Raw genomic sequence first — 19,026 nt, forward strand, 5'->3', positions numbered from 1 at the left:
TATGACTGTATATTTCCTAAAACTATATAGAATGATGCCATTAAAAATACACTTAGGCCATAGAAAGAATTATATTTACTCTCTATCTGATCTGCTTTTGTTACATAACTGATACTGAAGTAGCTTAATCCTACTTTTGAGAATACTTTCCTTATTGATTTCTGTTACTTTTGCCTCTTCCAACTTTCCTCCCATCAGATTTTCAAAGGATACTCTTGGCTTTCAATGCCTCTTTACTTGTATGTTTGACTTGACATACTTTAAGGTCTCTAAGCTTTTGTGAAAGTGCTGAACAACTGGAATTTGAAATCATTAGTCACTTTTGACAGGATTTGATGAGGATTTGGCTTTTCTCATCCCTCCAAAGTTTACTACATGTAACAGAAGAACACTAGTAACTGAGCAATGCTAACTATATCAGAAACTACAAGGTATAATACCATAGGTTTTATTCTTAATTAGCTTCTATTGATCTGAAAATAATCTTTATTTTGAAAAAGAGATGGATAGGAAAAGAAAGAAAAGGAAATGAAAGGTTCTGTGTACTATCCACTCAATTTTTCTTTCAGGTGAACTGTGTGATCTCCAGTGAACATCAACCTTCTTCGTAATTACAGTTTAATTTTCCTTTCCTGTTTTCCTTCAGGAGCTTGTACAATTGACGAGCATCAGTGTGGTAGCGGGGACTGTATACCATTGCATAACCTTTGTGACAACCTACCTCAGTGTGAAGATGGCTCTGATGAAGCAAAATGCAGTAAGGCTTCCTTCATACAAAGAGAAGGAATGCATGCATATTTGGTAGGAATTATCTAGGAAAACAGACACAAAACCTCAGCTAGCGTAAGCTACTGCAGCTGCATGCAGGCCATGCCAATTTACACAGTGGTATCTTGTTGAGTTTGTCAGGGCCAAAAAACCAAAGTCACTTTTCTGAGATTGTGTATATAAGCTGGTGAAGATCTCTAGAAAAGGTAGGAAGTTCCTCTGTGCTTCAAAATATGTCTGCTTATAATGGCCTCAAAATTACATGAAAACTCATTACATGCTTTCCTTCTGTATCCATTTCATACTCCCAAATTCTATCACTTTTTGCTGTAATTAATTTGAGTTTCACAGCAGTGTAGATTCTGCAGTGTAGGGTAGAGAATAAGAGACTTCTTAATGGAAATTCCCAGATAGTCTTGTGGGTGTGAAGCCAAACTGCAGCACGTAGCACCCTCCAGCCTGCCTGGACTTCATCTTGTGGAGTCATTGCGATAGGGTGAAGGGATGGTACAGCTGCAAAAGCAGCATCCATTGCTCATAGTGGATGTGCACATTCCTACAACAAGGAGACCAACAGCTGCTAGTTCTTAGTCCTCTGGTAAAATGGTTCTTTCCAAAATGTAGGTGTACAATATATGGCTTCATTTCACATAACATGGAAATAGCATTCTCTAAATAATAATTTAAATGTATAACTGATGTTAAAATCATGTTGGGCCTAGCACAGAAATTAAATTGCTTTTTCTGACAAAGTGCTGTTCTGACAATCTATTATAGAGCACTAATGGAAGAGTTAAAAGCAGGCTTTTAAGCTCAGTACAACATCATCTTCCTTTGTTTTAAAGAGGACTGCTAGGGGTCAGATATGTCCTTGGATGTGTGCTGACAGTTACTGCGTTCAGCATATTTTACATGCATATATATATATATATCCTTGTATATATGGCATATATAAATATGTGTGTACATGTATGTCTGAAGGCACGGATTCACTCTTCGCATTAGTGCAATTAGTTGTTTTGTTGCAAACATATTCTTCCTTTAAAATGCATAGAATAAAATTCACTTCAGCTTCTTCTTAAGCAAAGAGGACTTGAATGGGTTTTTCCAGCCATTGCTAAAGAAGATTTGAACAAGGTAACCATCACCTACATTAACATGATGTACATATTCCCAAAGATTTATTTTGCCATGGATTGCCTATTACTTCATAACAAATTACCTCACATTAAAGGACTGGGAGAATTGTTTCCAAAAACCTATTTAATCCAAATATCGGCTGAATAAATCTAAGCCTTAAAATAAAATGAAAATTCAATTAGACATCCTCATATTGAATCTTTTCAGTGTCCAAAAGTCTTGTTCATTTTCCTGAAACCAATTTAAATTTCTTATCAGAAGTGGCAATTTGAACTAGACAAACTGTCATTTTCAAATAGTTCACCTTCTGAAACTTCCCAGGGATTGCAAAGAAAAGGCTTAGGACACCTCTCCCTTTGCAGAATTTTAAAATATATGACATTTGAATTAAGCAGTTGTTGAGTGCTCTATGATTCTCTTATTCCTTACCAATAATGTATTTGGAGAAGAACATAGATCTGATGAGGAGAAAGGAAAAGCAATTATAGTTCAAGTAGAAGAGAGGAGAGCTGTCAAAAGTAATTTGGAGTAACCTCACAGTGGAAAAAATTCTGAGACTTTTCAAGACTGCTCAAAAATTTCTTATGACTGACGTCTACCCTTAATTAATCACTGTATATCACTTCTTTCATTCATGCACTCTGCGTGTCAAAGAGGCTTTCTTAAAAATTTAATGTATTTTGTTTACTATAGTAGGTACACTTTACTTTTTTGTGGAAATATTTTAGTGGAAAAAGGTTTTCTGGACAATTAAGATTTAAAAAAAAAATTATGTTGGCATCCAGTACATTTCAAATGCATTGTATGTTTTTCCCTACTCCATGTTGGCAGTAACTGTCATCTGTCTGAAATGCAGCTGTAGCTCCTGAGATATATATGGGATTCTGCTGACCTTCTTAAACCTTATGGTCCAACTTCCTTAGTCACCATGCCAATAGCATAAGATTTTTCACCAAATACTTAATGAATTTCTGAATTTTTGTTCTGAACATTTTGTTTTCAGAAAAGTTTTGATAGAAAGATTGGTTTTCAGGAAGCTTTTATTACTTGTGTGTGTTTTACCTAAAGTTGCAATGAAAACAATAAAAATTCTCCTAGCAACTGGAACTGGAAAATCCAATTTTCCTGTCAGCTCTGGTTTTAACCTTACTTCCAAACAGTGTTACTGAGCATTGTGTAGCTAAAGCTTTACACAGTATCTGGAAATTACATAATGTTGGCTAAGAAAAAACATTGGTTAAAGTTGATGGAAAACGTACTGTTTATTGTCTATTCGTGAGATATTTGCAAAATACAGGGTATGAAACTCTCCCATGGCAGAAATATAGAAGGAGATAACAATAACATTTCCTTCCTGTGGGAACACAACATCCTGGAGATGCTGGGTTTATTACCACTGTAACATATTTTAAAGTTTTTTTGTTCTTTGCTGGTGATAATAAATCTGTTTATATTATACTTCTGTTTGCTTAGGGCAGGGGGGAGCATGGTTTACCACCTATCTAAAATGCTTCTGTCCATTTTGGTCTACAGTGAGACTGCTTAATGGTTCTCTAAGCACCGAAGGGCTGGTACAGGCCAGGATTGGGAAGATGTGGCACCTGGCATGTGCAGATGATTGGAATGAACAGATTTCAGACAGTGTTTGCCAGCTGCTGGGGTTAGGGTGAGTGAAAACTATTCATTGTCCTTGTAACTTTGCAGGTTTGTTGAGTCTGTATATTGATGTTTTCCTCATGGTTTTACTGGTGTCTTTACCATTCAAAAAAAGGATAGATGTCTTTTTCTGTGGCAAGTAAAGTGCTTGGTGTGCCAACAAATTTGTAAGTAAGTGTTGCAAACCCTGTTTTGATCGCATTCATTACAGGGCTGATGACTCTGAATATGGCAGATTAGGCATGAGGATACATATTGGAGAGCATTGGGAAACTGAAGTGGAGGTATTAGTCTTTTATCACTTTATGTCATCATTTACATCTTCACTTTTATGAGGATGGCTCAAGAGTAAAGCTGGAGCAAACAGCAGCCTTGGCTGCTCTGCTATCATGATAATGTTCATTTGAAGTAAATTCAAGATAATCACTTGGGCATTCTGCTATTGGGCTCCCAATACATTTCAGACCTGTCATTAGACCTGAGCTGTTGGAAGAGGAAACTGTATTTCTCTTGAAGTATACTTAGAGGGGTGCCTAAGTATAAATATAAGTATATAAGTATATGATGCCTTTTGATAAATTAATTGCAGAAATCACAGACTTAGAAGGACTTAGAAAAATATTCAAGTGTTATTTGAAAATACTTTTAATAATTGTATGAATGTGTGCTGGTCTGGTTTTTTACTTTTTTCCCTTTGGGTAGGTAACGCATTTACGTAAATATCAGATACCTGCATGCACAAATCCTGATTGTAATTTATGTATGTAGTTATCTTACTTAGGCATGCATATAAGAACATACAAACTATGACTAAATGTTCTTCTAGTCAAATACCTTGTCCTTTACAGTGGCCAGTAGCCTTCTTCCTCTGATTCTTCCTCCACTTCCCCTACCTCTTTTCCCTCTATAACTTCTGGACACTAGTCATTTTGTGGTCTATTGGTTTAATTTACATTTTTATATTTGATAGGCTTCAGTGAACTTTGTCTTCCATGGTACTTTCCATTACCTTTTAAAAATTACTTATGGTTTTGTCTCCATAACATTCTGTGGCGATACATTTCAATTTGTCTCTATAAACTAGTCAGATATACTTGATAAAAAAATTCCCATTCAGTTTCCTAGTTACTTCTTTTTAACTCCATTTCTCAGTTTATTACATATTCCTATTGCCAAGACAAAGTATTTTTAAATTTAAATTGCATCACTTTCTCGTATCCTGGGTGCTACTGCTGTTACTAATCCTACAGAATAGAATAAAATTCTCATATATACACATATATATAACTCCTGTAAGCATCATGCTATTTCTGCCTTCCATGAATCCCCCTGTAGCAGCATATTTGTTAATAAGTGGCACCATATTTGTTACTAAATGGATGTTTGCAATAACAGGTCTTGATTAGTCTACAGCTCATGCTCCTATACTGATTAATTACCTAGAATCATGCTTTAGTAGAGAAAGAGGCTAAGGTCCATCCAGGACAATTTACTTTTGCTGTTAAGCGCTTATACATTTGCTAGTCTCATTTACTGTTTAATTTATGAAAAAGACTGAAATGATAGGAGTCCTGTAGCATATCCTAATTATTTATGTAGCTGGGCTAGAAAGTGCAATGTTCCACACAGATTTTAATAAATCACACATGTGAATCCTTTTGCCTCCATTTTTCAAACATGTGACTGTCACATTTGTGATACGTGCCAAGAAGGAAGCAAATCTGGAGGCATGTCTATGTGTTCTTCTACAAAATATAACTTAGGATAATCATTTACAAATATTCTTAATGAGCCTGGAGTGCAAGGTGCAAAAATTGGTGCTCTTGAGAAACCTGAACGAGATTCTTTGCTCAGCTTGCACTTGTAACTGTGTGCACCTGACAACACCGTGAAAAACTAGGTATTGTTATCATCGCTTTTCCTTGAACCAACAAAATCATACACAGAGCTTTCACCAGTCTACTGGTCTGGTGTGAAACATGTTTATTTCTCTGGGACCAGAGCCAGCTGGATCTTTACTGAATTGTACCCAGGAATGGGGGTAGACCTTGCAATTTTGCCATACCCAAAAGTCCAACAAGGACTGAGAGTTTAGGACTTGGTCTCAAACCTGCAGTCTATTTTCTTCATGAACTCGCAAAATTCTTGAGAAGGAAATGAATTCATTGAAATACAATGTCTTGTTTGAGATTTCCAGGTCAATTAGGTTTTCATCCTCCCCACTTACGAATGGTTCGTAGTAGCTGCATGCCTAGCTCCTTGAGACATCTCAGAAAATCCTGTCTTTGCCAGACCCAGGTTCTCCAATGTGCTGAGAATATAACATACAGCCTGAAAGGGGTGGAAATGATCCCCCAAAATTTATGCACAAAAAATTTTTATTCTGATAGATAAATTAGGATAATAAACAGATAGCATGGTCTTACTCTGCTGTAGAGTCAGTAAGAGTCATGAGCTGGATGTAAAGGAAGAACCTGGTTCTCAGTGTGTTCAGGCTGTCTTGCAGCACTGAGGACCATAATTAGGACAGTCCTAATAATTTGGCAATAAACTTAATTTCATGTCAATTGTCACCAAGTAATAATGTGGACTTTAACCTGAAAGTCACAAGAGGAGTCTCAATGATTTTTTTTGGATTTGTAGGTCCACAGCTTCACTTAGGATCAGACACTGCTAGTAAGCTTGGCTTAAACCCGTTGCTTAAGAAGCTTCATTTCAAACACAGGAAGTATAGAGTGGTTACTTCTATTTATTATTTGCAAATTTTCATATAAAAATTGTGTGCATGCAAGCATTTAGAAAACAGCAGCTCTTCATATGAATCCATTTGTGAACAAAACTTTTTTATGCCAAAGAAAGTGTTCGCTATTTGTGATTTGCTGCTATTCTTCATTGTTTGCTTTTCTGACAGAAAATCAGTTGACAAAACAGAAATATTGCCCTGTGTCTCAAACTCAAATTAAACAAACTGCAAACACCCCACAGTCTAAGAACTAAACAATGAATTACAAAATGTGTGAACATATTTTCTTTAACTAACAAATGTGTTGGTTTTTTTTTTTTTTTTAACAGGGAAAAGAATTGTAGCTATCAGACAATTGCATTTCTATCCTTATTCTGAATATTTTTTTCAGCATGGTACCACATCATCTGAATGTTTCTTAATATTTGCTCATGCTTATTGCTACTGAGCACATCTGAGACAGAGTTAGAGAATGAAATCATAGTGATCCATAGAGTATTTACATACACGAGGACCAATAATATCTGAGGAATTTACTGCACAGATATCTCTGTACATTTGTGTGTAAGAAACTTCTAAGACTATTCTCTAAATTTTCTGTAAGTTTTGCCTAGTGACCATGTTGAATGGACTGAGGGTTACTTAACACCTAGATTAGCCTCTTAAAGGCTAATTTTTGTCACAACCTGCAAGAATCCTAAAAGATAATTTTCATTAACAGAAATTAAAGAGCTGTGACACTGCGTTTCTGAACCTGCAGAACAAACTATATTCTTGTTACTAAACTGAGTATCTCCAGGAAAAGTGTATGATTTCTTATACTTACAGAAATACTTAACTCTCATCATTTACTAATAAGTTAATTAAAAGAGTAGCAGATTGATTTTTGCACTCACTCATAAAGCTTAGAGATTTCCAGTTGTGTGTGCTTCAGCGCACTAAGAAACCAAATGAAATTACCAAAGCTTTTCTCAAAAAAGGGCTTAGATTTTATTTCAAAATGCTGGGGAATCTTAATAAAGCCCCTGTGTTTACAGAGAAGCTCAGAGAAGTTCCAAACTGTAATCCAGAAATTTCAGCATTCATAAAAAAAAAAAAAAAAAAAAAAAAGAAGCAGAAGAGTGGGAAATAGTTTGCTCAGTCTTTGCTGAAAAAGACCAAGAGAAATGCTGAGGTGAGGTGAGAGATCTTTACAAGTATTATGAGGTTGGTGGAAGCTTTGACTTGGAAGGTTTATAGTGTTTGCCCTATTAAAGGGTCTGTTACAGTAATCTAGTAAAACACATGCACATTCAATTGAAGTTTCCTGGTATAATGTGCCATAGAAAATGTAAGCCATCCATAGATGTACATACTCTAAGCTTTTCCTGGTAGCATGTTCATTTTTTACATTGGTAAAAGCTCCTGCTCACTAACTTTCTCAAGAAACAACTTAGTGACTTTCAAACACATTTGCACTTATGGTAGCTCAGTGATCAGACTGGTCTCAGTGAAGTTCCTCATTGTAGACTTTGACTCTACCTATTTGGGTTAGCACTTTACTAGTCTCCCGGACTGTCTAAAAGGTCAAAAGTCAAGGTTCTGGGGGAATCTCTGAAGTACATATTAGTATACTAGTGTTTTATATTGAAAAAAGTCTGGACACTAGGCTGTACATATATCTAGAGACAGAATTAAGTGGGCTTTGTCATGTCCAGGTTGAGAAATGTTGCAGTAATGACTTTTTCAGTGGGTTGGGTCATACAGCTCTCTCAGTGGCACAGCAGAGCTATTGAACACCTCCTTTCTCCTATGCCTATTCTTACTCTCCATACACAGCAGATTTGCAGGCAGATTCTAGGCTTCATGCTTCCCAGGAGAATGAGATTTGCTGCACTTGAAGAGAACAGATGGTATTTCCTTGATGCACAGGTGCTCCCTGTGTGTTAAACCTGCACAAATGGTTCTCTTCTTGCTCCTGAGATATGTATGGCTAAAGGGTCAGATGGGAGTAGGCTGTCACCCCCCAAAAAATTATATAGTCTGACTACGGCTCTCTTTTTTCCTCACACTTCCTCAAGAGAAAGCAAATATGTTTCTTGGGTATGTGTTCCAAGCTGGTCATATGCAGTATCACAAAGTATATGATGCAGAATGGGCTATAAAGTAATTCTGGATATGGGTTGCAAACATCAAAACAATTTATCTCACCAATAGTACACAGAATTCTTGGTCAAAAGGCCATAATTACAAAAAACGTGAGTCAAGGAGTACTCCCCACTTCAGAGGAACTATCCTGTTCAATAGCAAACATGACACCCTTGTCTTATTTCACAGTGATTTTGATTTCAACAGATCTATGAGGTGAAACTTCTAAGGAAGGTAGCATTTATTCCATTAGATTCTTCATGATATAAAATATAGTTTCATTTCTTCTCTAGGCACAGAAGTATAGTATCAATGTAATTATCCCCCCTCAAAAAAAGCAAAACTGTGATATTCCAAGGTTCAGCTATTACTGTTCCATTTTGCGTATTAAGTTTTAGTTCCATATATTTAAGAACTGGTATTACAAATCCTTCATTGTGGCACAGAAAAGCAGAAATTGATAATTTACTGGTATTAAAATAATTCATTTCTGTCTCGTTCAATATTATTATAGCATCAGAAATCTTAGAATAAGATGTAAGAGTACGTGAGTCCTATTTTAACCAATGTGAGTTTCAAGCCTCAGAAATCTCCTGATAAATAGTCATTACTTCAGAAAAAAAAAGATCCAGTTTATTCCACCAGCATAATCATTTCCCAAACATTCCTCCACTGGTGGAACAGGATAAATATCTAAAAATATGCATGCATGTCTTTTCCTTCCAGGGATGCAAATATATCATCAACTGTATTTTTCACTGGAGATGGCCCGTTTGTCAACATCACCAAAACAGCTAACCACAGCCTAATATTTACAAAAAGGTGGGTAGAGTGAGGTTTCTTCCTCATACAAAGGATAGCTTAAAGTATGATGGTGATCATTTATACACTAATTTCTAGCTGAAGTTTATCTGAGAGGTTACATGATTCTGTATGAGGTCTGGACTATAAACATATCTAGGTTTTATTCTCTGTCTATTGCTGAAGTCTGTGTAACACTAGGCAACTCACTCTTCCCCCTTCCATTCTTGTCCATCTACTGTAAATTTAAAAGGAGAGAGATGCTTGCTACATTTTTAGCTAGTATTCAGTACAATCTTAAGTGAAGTCTCTAAATTATGAATATATAATATAGTAGAAGAATGAAAATGGAGTGGCATTCATCCATGGTTATATAGTAGTTATCACACTAAGGTTTTCTATGTAATCAATAGACAAAAATAAGCACTCCAAATTGCAGTCCATTAAGGCATCTCTTGAAATACAAAGAATCACACTCTATAATCCCTTGACTTTATTGAAACAGACTGAGGACTAAGTGTGGATTGCTAAGGTAAGCAATCCACAGACAGGTATCTATATTTAGACAATTTAGGCCCGCTCAAAAATGACTTCTGGATTTGTCTCCACATTTAGAAGTGAATCATTAGATGAGATGATCCTCAGAACACATTCGATTATACTCTAATCTTTCTCAGTCCAGCTAACAGCTGAAGTGATTCTGAAGGGTCCGACAAACTGGTAGAGTTTCTTGTGGATTAAATGAAAATGTAACTTTAGCACAGGATTATATTCTCAGGAAATTCTGGGATTTACAGTACACCTCCAAAAGGAGAAAGGCTTGCCATCATCAAATAAAAAAATAAAAATATAATGACTTCAATTACTGTCTTTCTGCTTATAAGAGGGTTTATTATACACATTTTCTTGGAATCCTACCAGAAGCACTGAGGCAGAAAATTACTGTCTAATTGCTAAAATGCTGAAACCATGTTGAAGATGGCAAGACTCCATGTTCTTTCAGGTTTCCTTTATAAACACACCACATAGTAACAAAGCAGGAGAGAATTCTTAATTTGCTATGTTGTATTTTATCTATAGTAAAAAACAAATTTAAAAAGATACATTTTATGCTCTAATTATACTCTGTTAATCTCAAACATTTGTCATTCTCATTAGTGGTTAAAATATCTTAAACTAAAGGAATATCATTGCAAGCTATTTTTCTTTTTTCCTTGAGTGGATGTCTAAACCAGCATTACCACAAGAGATCTTAAAGACCAGTAATGATTTAAAGATGTCTTCTGTTAATATCTATTAAACACTAAAAAGTGATTAATTCAGGAGGAAATGGAATAAGTTCATTCATCTTAGCTGTATTTCTGTTGCAGAAATAGGTATTTTCTACCATGTTTCATCCAGACAGCTGATAGGAATCATTTTCCAGGGTGACACCATTACAGATTTGCACACTTTTTTTGTACATATAATGAATGACAGAAAGATCACACTGATTTGATAATTAAAAAAACCAAATTCATTAACTGGTAGTCAAATTATAAAATGTCTTTCTCACATCGTCTTTGGTCTTTATTCAAGCGTAACTACTACTGAAGCAAAGGAGGGCACATATAATAGGACTTGAAAGCTGTGGTGGCAGAGACTGCAAAACTGTTCTCTGATGCCCTTAGGTAATGTATTTCTTGGCAGGATAGCTTTGTAACAGGGCAAAATCCTGCCTTGAAGATATGTGTGAGCAGATTCCACAGGCATAATTGCTTTGCCAGTCCTAAGTGAAGATCATAATCACAGACATTCCAACTACTCCAGATTTCTGCCTGGCATGCTGCTTCATAGATGACATTCAGAAAGGCACATAGGATGGGCATTCAGCACATGCAATGCCTCTGTTGCCTTTTGGACTCTACTGTGCTGACCAAGAGGCAGCTGAGGACTGGTGAATTGAGGTACAGGCAAGGAAGTGGTATTCATACTGTGAGATATCTCAGAAAGAAGAAAAAGCAGAGGCCCGTGAAGTAATTTCTACTAAAGCAATCAGTAGGTACTGGTGGTGGAACAAAGACCCTTGTTACATGCGACTCCCTGCTTCAATGTAAAAAAATAGGGACAAATCTGACATGTCGGATGTTACTTTGTTTAGTTTACGTATCTACCTAAGAGAAAGCTTAGGACCAGATAAATGAGCTAATACATAGTACCACTGATCACCCTTTTAAAGCCTATGGAGGGAGCTTGGTCAAGAGTATTCAGTTGCTATGAAGTTTATGCAGAAAATGGTATTGGTTTCCTGTGTGTTTATGCATTTCTGGTTGTCCTCCTTGATGTTTGTCTCACTACCAAGGGACACCCTTATGAAGTCAATACAGATTTGAATATAAATTACATAATTTGGTTTCTGCTTTTTAAATTACAGCTTTAAAATTATGCATCTATCTCGAAGTGGAAAATGGCTATGTGAGACTATTCAGGGTTGGAGGCATATCTCATTCTTACCCCCTCAGGAGTGAAAATTTAACTGGGGAGGTGGGGGATGGTTACAGTTCCCACTTACCCTTCTTGCACCACTATGCCATTGCAAAAATGCTGGGTCAGGTCATGCATTATTTCCCTCACAACAGATATCAAATTTTAGAGCAAACATAGTAAGGGATACATAATACTGTATCAAGTTTAAAGTATCCCTCCCTTTTTCAATTTAAAAATGATGTGGAAATGCATACTGTAAACTAGTCGTTGGCAGACTTTTTTTTTCCTCGGATATATTTCTGTGTGTATCATCAGATTTAAATTGCTAGCACATACACTGTCCCAAGTGTTCAGATTCATTACAAGCTATGAAGATAATCTTAAAACCTCTGGGTATCAGAAATGCTTGAGTAGTTTTGATCTGTGGTCTTCAGACTCTGGCTTTATATCTCAGCTAAATAATTTCCAAGTCTGTGTATGCAGCTATATATTTTACAGTGCATTATAATCTTAGTAAAAAGATACAGTGATATCAAACTAACCTCTTAAATTCTTTGGTCACACTGATCTCTAGTGGTAAGGTATTGAAAACTTCTCAAAGGGTAGAAAAAATAACAATATGCAGTTACAATTTTATTGAGAATCTGTCACAGACAGGTGACTCATTTCCCTAAAACACAAGGGGAGTCTACTTTTATTTCCATAACATATAGCAATTAAATGTCCATTGAAGAGGAATATGTACATTTAATACTATATATAATATAATGTTGTATATTTATAATTCAAATATAATTAAAATGTAGGACAAAATACTATATTTAACAGTTTGATATTGATAGACTAATGTACTTATATATATGAGTAGATATATGCTTATTTACATTTATATATGTATGTGTGTGCATGTATGTGTATTTGACAGTCATTTAGTGTTTTCTGGTGTGCAGATACTTGTGATTTAATTGCACTTTCATTCTAGAGAACACTGTTTGAACAACCTGGTGGTTCATCTGCAATGTAACATTAAATGTAAGTACACATACGCTGGGAACATTTCACACAGAAATCAAATTTTTCAGTCCCTAAGGCCTAATGTTTGACTTGAAAGGCTAGGGAATGGACTATAAAAGCTATACTCATAATGATATAAACACAGGAAAATCTACAGTCTTCACTTGTTTTCAGAGTTAAGTATACACTAGAGATGGGTCTACACTGAAAACAGATATATAAAAAATCCAGAAGGTGTGAAGAAAGAACACATCTAAATTCAAGTTATAAAGTTTTCTCTTGATTTCAGCTATAAAACACCAAACTTTTTTCCACAGTAGTAGTATTTTTGAATAGCAGTTCAGATACTACAAAGCCTATTTTTCCAAGAATGTTAATTAGTCTAATAAAACATGCTATATCCCCGTAAAAATCTACAATTTTTTTTTTTTTTTTTTTTTTTTTTTTTAATTTTAGCTTGTGGAAAACACGTGGTAACTCAGAACAATGGAACAAGGATTGTAGGTGGAAGTGATGCCAGAAGAGAGGCTTGGCCTTGGATAGTTTCACTCCATTTTAATTCCAGACCTGTTTGTGGAGCTTCCCTTGTCAGTGATGAATGGCTGGTGACAGCAGCACACTGTGTATATGGGTAATGTTCATTGCACTCAGAAGCTAACGCATTCTGATACTCCCACAACATGCAAGTAACCAAACGTTGGATCCAAAAGCTGGGTTGAAGTATGACCCGAGCCATTGATCAATCCTGTATAGAGCAAAACATATTTTCAAAGGATCATACTGAAATCACTGCGGAGCAGCACTTTTTAGACAGTTTCTAGATGTTTACTTAGAATGAAATTAATATAAATTCACAAGTGTGTCCTTTTCTCTACTGACTCCAGGGCATCTTTCCAACTATCTGAAATGGCCATATGACATCCGTGCCATGCCTTTTGTTTTTGATTTTAGTGATGATGAAACTCTTGTTTTATGTGCAGATTCACTAAGGAGGCATCAGATTATGAATAATTTGTGACACTGATATAAAAAATTAACAACAAGCTCACTGTTTAATTACTGTGTTTTGAATCACTTGTGGGTTCAGCTAAAGGCTCCTTTACTTTCTGGTAATCCCTCAGTCACAAGTTTAAAACAGAGAATCATGGAAAGCAGCATTTTCAGAACAATGAAGAATTGCACTTTAAATATACGGTATTAATACTGAGCATTTGCACTTAACCCATAATTAATGTGGGCCTCCATTAATTATTTGAATCTCTGCCAGTGGTATAAAGCATGACATCATACCTTATAAAGGTAAACTCAGTGTTGCCTGTTCCTCCTGTATATTATCATAGATTGATTGAGATTTACTGTGCATCATTGGAATGAATCTTGATTTATATGCATTGATTAGGCAATATTGGATATCCTCTAGATGGTGTTATTTGTACCTTTCAAAGAAGTGATGCACATTTAAATATTTTCTAGGGTTTGCTTCCATAATATTTATAATAAAAACAGGTGCTGTAGAAGACACCTAGAAACTGGAATGGTAAAAAAAGAAACATTAATATTCAAAATTACAGTAGAGCTTTCATTATATATAGCTTAGTAAGGCAGTGGAGACTATGCCAATACATTAATGCTGCCTCATTGCATGACAGGAGCCTTATTCCACACAGAGACACTGAAATTAGAAGGATCAAGCCCTCTTAGTTTTCACACAATAAATCTACACCTGTCTTGGTACTTCCTTTTCACTTAAATCACCTTTCTATTTTCACTTAAATCTCATTTTATCATCTTGACTTCACTGGAATTTTCCTAAGTGGGAGCTTGCAGTTTCACACCTTATTTCTGAACATTTAACTTAAATGCACCTAGTTTACAACAAGATAACCTCTTGATGTCAAACCAAAAGATCAGCAGAAACCAATTCAGTATAACAATCAGGCTGAAAACCTATTTCTGAAACTATGAACTGGTTGATTAAAAAATAGCAAATAATTAAGTTGTCTAAATTAAATATAGCCTCAAACCAGCATACATAGCTCAGCAAAAAATGCAGATTATGTCATATTTTGTCTTAGCATATCTTTTTCGGTTTAGATTAAAAAATTAAGCAACCAATTTTCTGAGTCTATGAGATGCAGCATTTCCAACAACACTATAGACCTATTATTCTTTAGATATTCCATAATAATTTTCTAATTGGGACAGATATTAATTGCCTGGTGGGCAGTCAGCAGTATTCTTCACAGTGTTTAAAAAGCCATAGTAATTTAGTTAATGTATTTTCCTCCTCTGCACTACTGTCTGATTAATTCTTTATAAATAATGCATTATAAGCTTAACATAAAAAATCAACCCCATATTTCTACAGTGTAGACATTTAAGACAGTATTACTATCACAAAATTGTAAGCACATCCACTACATTCTGTTTATTTTGAAAAAATGTGCAAATGCTATGAATTACCATGAGGTTGAAGATTAGCATTTTACCTAACATGTTTTTCAAAACTTTCATTAGTCATTCATAACTGTGAATATTCCTTGCAACTTCTAGGAGGCAATTAAAACCATCTCAGTGGAAAGCAGTTCTTGGCTTGTATGACCAATCAGATATGACACAGCCTTCAACAGTAGTTCAAAACATTGATCAAATAGTAATAAATCCTCATTACATGAAGCGTACAAAAGATAGTGATATTGCTCTCATGCATCTTCAATACAAAGTGCAATATACAGGTGAGTTGTTATTTTCCCATAAAACAGATTTACTCTATTATGCAAAAATCTAACGGTCCTAAGCATAGGAGGGTGATGGAGTGGCTGTACATTTTCTACAACCTAATCATTCTGGAGGCAGTCCAGTACTTCCTGGATATCTTGCCCAAAACCTGCATTTGAATTAATGAACATTTTCTTATGTGACTTCATAAAAACCTGAATACAGGGAAGAGGTTGAAATTGATTGCTTGTTTCTCATTCACAGATTACATACAACCTGTCTGCTTACCAGAAAATAATCAACAGTTTTTACCAGGAATTGACTGCTCCATTGCTGGCTGGGGTAGTATTATGAATGAAGGTGAGTCATCGGCTTGGAAAATTATGACAGTCATGAAGCCATGAGGGAAAGCTTGCTCCTGATTCTACAGGGATTGCTAAGGTCGAATAGTTTAGAGAGGTGCTCCTCCATATGAAAATTTGGGAACTATCCCCCTCCATTGCTCCTTCTATAAAGCAAAGCAACAGAGTTGTAACACATTTATTAGAAAAAAAAATACATATAGACGATAACTAAATTATGAAAAAAACTTATTGCATCCCCTTAGAAGTTATGATGACTACTTTTCTCCGTATGAAATATGTACACCTTATTTCCAGATACGGGGTGGGGGAGGAGGAAGATTAGTCTTTCTGACAATGTGCAAATGATTTTCCCCAGAAGTCAAGCATACTGACTGTAGTGTGAAATGTATGTTCTCTTTGTGTATCACATGCTCCAGATTTGGAGTCTCTGTGAAATAATAAACATGCCATTTCACTTCCACAGTTGCTTGTACACATTTGCTTCTACATTTTCAGAATAAAATTGCATTTAAAATTTTGGGTAGGAACTAGCAACAGAAATTTTTATAAAAACTTGAAATAGTCAATCAAAGTTACACAATGAATAGTGAGGAAACATTGGACAATCCAAGCTCCTAAGCCCTTAATTATCCCTTAGATCTCCCCACAGTGAGTTCATAGTCATTGATTTTAGTAATCTTGATTTAATTACAACCAAATTTAGTCCCATTACACAAATGAAAGACAGGATTCAGTTAATGAGCACTGTTTAATCAGTGACTGTGTTACAGGGGTATAAGCCTGAATAATACAGTGGTGAGGCAGGGCTTCCTGCTGCTCTGTAGCATGCCCAGCATGCTGGAACAGGAACAAAGCCATCGGTGTTCTGAGCAGGATGTACATATTTATTACATCAGGTAAACGTACTTTGGATTTTCATCAGGTCCTACTTCAGATATATTACAAGAGGCAGAGGTCCCTCTCATTTCAAATGAAAAATGCCAACAGTGGATGCCAGAATATAGCATTACTGAGAATATGATCTGTGCGGGATATGACACAGGAGGAGTAGATTCCTGTCAGGTAAATACAAGCGACTTATTTCCACTGCTAGCATACACCACATCTAATTACTGAATAAAATGCTCCCTGATCCTCCAGTCATTAAAACTAAGACAATCACTGTCCATGAATGTAATTTCTACTCACAGTATTTTGCCCATTTAATACTTTATCAGGATACAAGTTGAAAAGATAAAAATCTATTTTGTATCATATTGACATAAACAACCATAGAGGGAGATAAATACGAGGACTGGAAATTTTCTGCACTAAGCTTTGAATAATTACTGCTGAGTAATTCCATGAAGGAAAGAGGGACATGCTTAGGGAAAAGCAGAGTACAGAGAAATAAATACCAAATAGACTGAAGTCTGCAGGGAAAGAGAGAGAGCAATGATGCTTTCCCCAGAATCTGTAGACTCTGGGGACCTTTTGTAAGTGGATGCCACAGTATTTTGGAGAGGCTGCCTTTCTGCATTGATCTCATATGCTGCTTCCTGGGGATCTAGTTTTTATCCATTCCAGCTCTGCTTATAACACACTGCTTCTCTTTGAGAACATAGTCAGAGTTGGCCGTCACATAGTATTTTTCTTCCAGCAATATGGGGTCTATGGCATGGAGGCTGGCTGGTTCTCCTCAAGTCTGACAAGGAGCATTCTCACATAATTGCTCTTGCCTTGCCCTTACAACCTAAGCCTTCATCAGGTGAAGTGACTTTGGCCGGTTTTGTCTAGAAGGAGGACCGTGTGCAAGCCTAATTTCACTTGCCATTCCTTCAGCCTCTGTGGCTTTTGTCTTTCCTTTTTGCCTTCTGAACCTCATACTGAAAAAAAGCAGTGTAACATCACAGTCTGATACAGAGTACAAGTGACCAGCGTTGTGATCAATGACCATTCAACCGTGAGCAAAGATGAACAAGTGAGTGCTGATACTGCTTCAGCCTTTAGGCTGCTGTCACAGCCTTTGAACTTTTGTGGATGCCCTAGAGTTATGGGCAGAAGTATTTTAACGGCCAAGTCCTTGCAGAACTCTCCCATAAAGCTCCATTCACAGGACTGTGAGAAGACAAAAATAATACTGGTTCAACTAACTCAATAGACAATGAATATAGTCATTGTTTTCTTTCTCATCAAAACAAGACACTCACGGCTGACTCATCCCTCACTCAGGCTGTGGGATGAATCAAATTTGGTCTCCCACACTCTATTGCAATGCTACCTCTGCTAAACCATTGAGAACAAGGTGTGAGAAAATGACACATCCTCTTTTGTCAATCTTGCCATCTTTTTCCTCTAAATTTGAAACTCTGGGGTGACTGAAAATAGAACTGCATTTTGGCTGAATAGATTCAGCGAAAAAATAATCCTACACATTCACCCAGGCTTTGTGAAAGATGAAGGGCTAAATGTAAAAGTAATAAGCAAAAAAAAATCATTTGAAACCCAGTCCTGTATTGCAAGACTGATAAGAGCTTAAGATCACATCCATTAAAAAAAAGAAAAAAAAAAAGGAAATTAATTGTCTTGAGAATTTTTCTACATGGAAGAATTCATATTGATCTCACTTCTGGTGCCCAGGACATACAGGGATACAATGTCTATGCTTAAGGATCAACAAGAACAAAACTTCATAAACAGGCTCTGCTTCTGTTGAACAGTTGACACTGTTCGTTTTTAACTTTTGTATTTCATATTGCAGGGAGATTCAGGGGGCCCTCTGACATTTGAAGATGGTAACAAGTGGTTTTTGGTTGGTGTAACATCATTTGGCTATGAGTGTGCACTTCCCAAACGACCAGGAGTATATGTTCGAGTCACCATGTTTGTGGACTGGATCAAAAAAACCATCTATTAGCTTGTTATTTTTTAATGATAGAAACAGAATTTAAAAGTAAGCTTTGAAAGTAAGTCATTGTATAATGACATAAACTAGACTGGCATTCAATTAGAGAAACTGAATAAATATTTAAATTTTCGGTAGGAGAATATTAATAATTGAGAACTCTATTACCAATTGAGGGCAATATTTCAAAATAGATGCTGTGGTTTTGATAATAAATAGTTTTATCATTTTACTTTTTCTTGGTATGAGACCATAGGGAAACAGTTTCTTTGAACACCAGTGCATTAAATGCATAATGGAGGGCTTTACAAAGCATGGGCAGTAAAAAAAAAAAAAGCTTGCAA

The 19,026-nt window shown here is 35.9% G+C and overlaps 1 protein-coding gene across 1 annotated transcript in view; it reads left to right on the top strand.

Moving 5' to 3' along the window:
- Positions 1–18,694, top strand: part of TMPRSS15 (transmembrane serine protease 15) — a 57,367-nt gene extending 38,673 nt beyond the window's left edge. Inside the window, exons 20-28 of the mRNA XM_059820072.1 lie at positions 647–757; positions 3,442–3,574; positions 9,161–9,256; positions 12,684–12,733; positions 13,172–13,346; positions 15,269–15,450; positions 15,698–15,793; positions 16,721–16,860; positions 18,539–18,694. Of these exons, the coding sequence (XP_059676055.1) occupies positions 647–757; positions 3,442–3,574; positions 9,161–9,256; positions 12,684–12,733; positions 13,172–13,346; positions 15,269–15,450; positions 15,698–15,793; positions 16,721–16,860; positions 18,539–18,694 (1,139 nt within the window). The remainder of the gene's footprint in view (positions 1–646; positions 758–3,441; positions 3,575–9,160; positions 9,257–12,683; positions 12,734–13,171; positions 13,347–15,268; positions 15,451–15,697; positions 15,794–16,720; positions 16,861–18,538) is intronic.
- Positions 18,695–19,026: the final 332 nt, after the last annotated feature.

The sequence above is a fragment of the Gavia stellata genome, chromosome 1 (assembly GCF_030936135.1).
Source record: "Gavia stellata isolate bGavSte3 chromosome 1, bGavSte3.hap2, whole genome shotgun sequence".
Taxonomy (NCBI): Eukaryota; Metazoa; Chordata; class Aves; order Gaviiformes; family Gaviidae; genus Gavia; species Gavia stellata.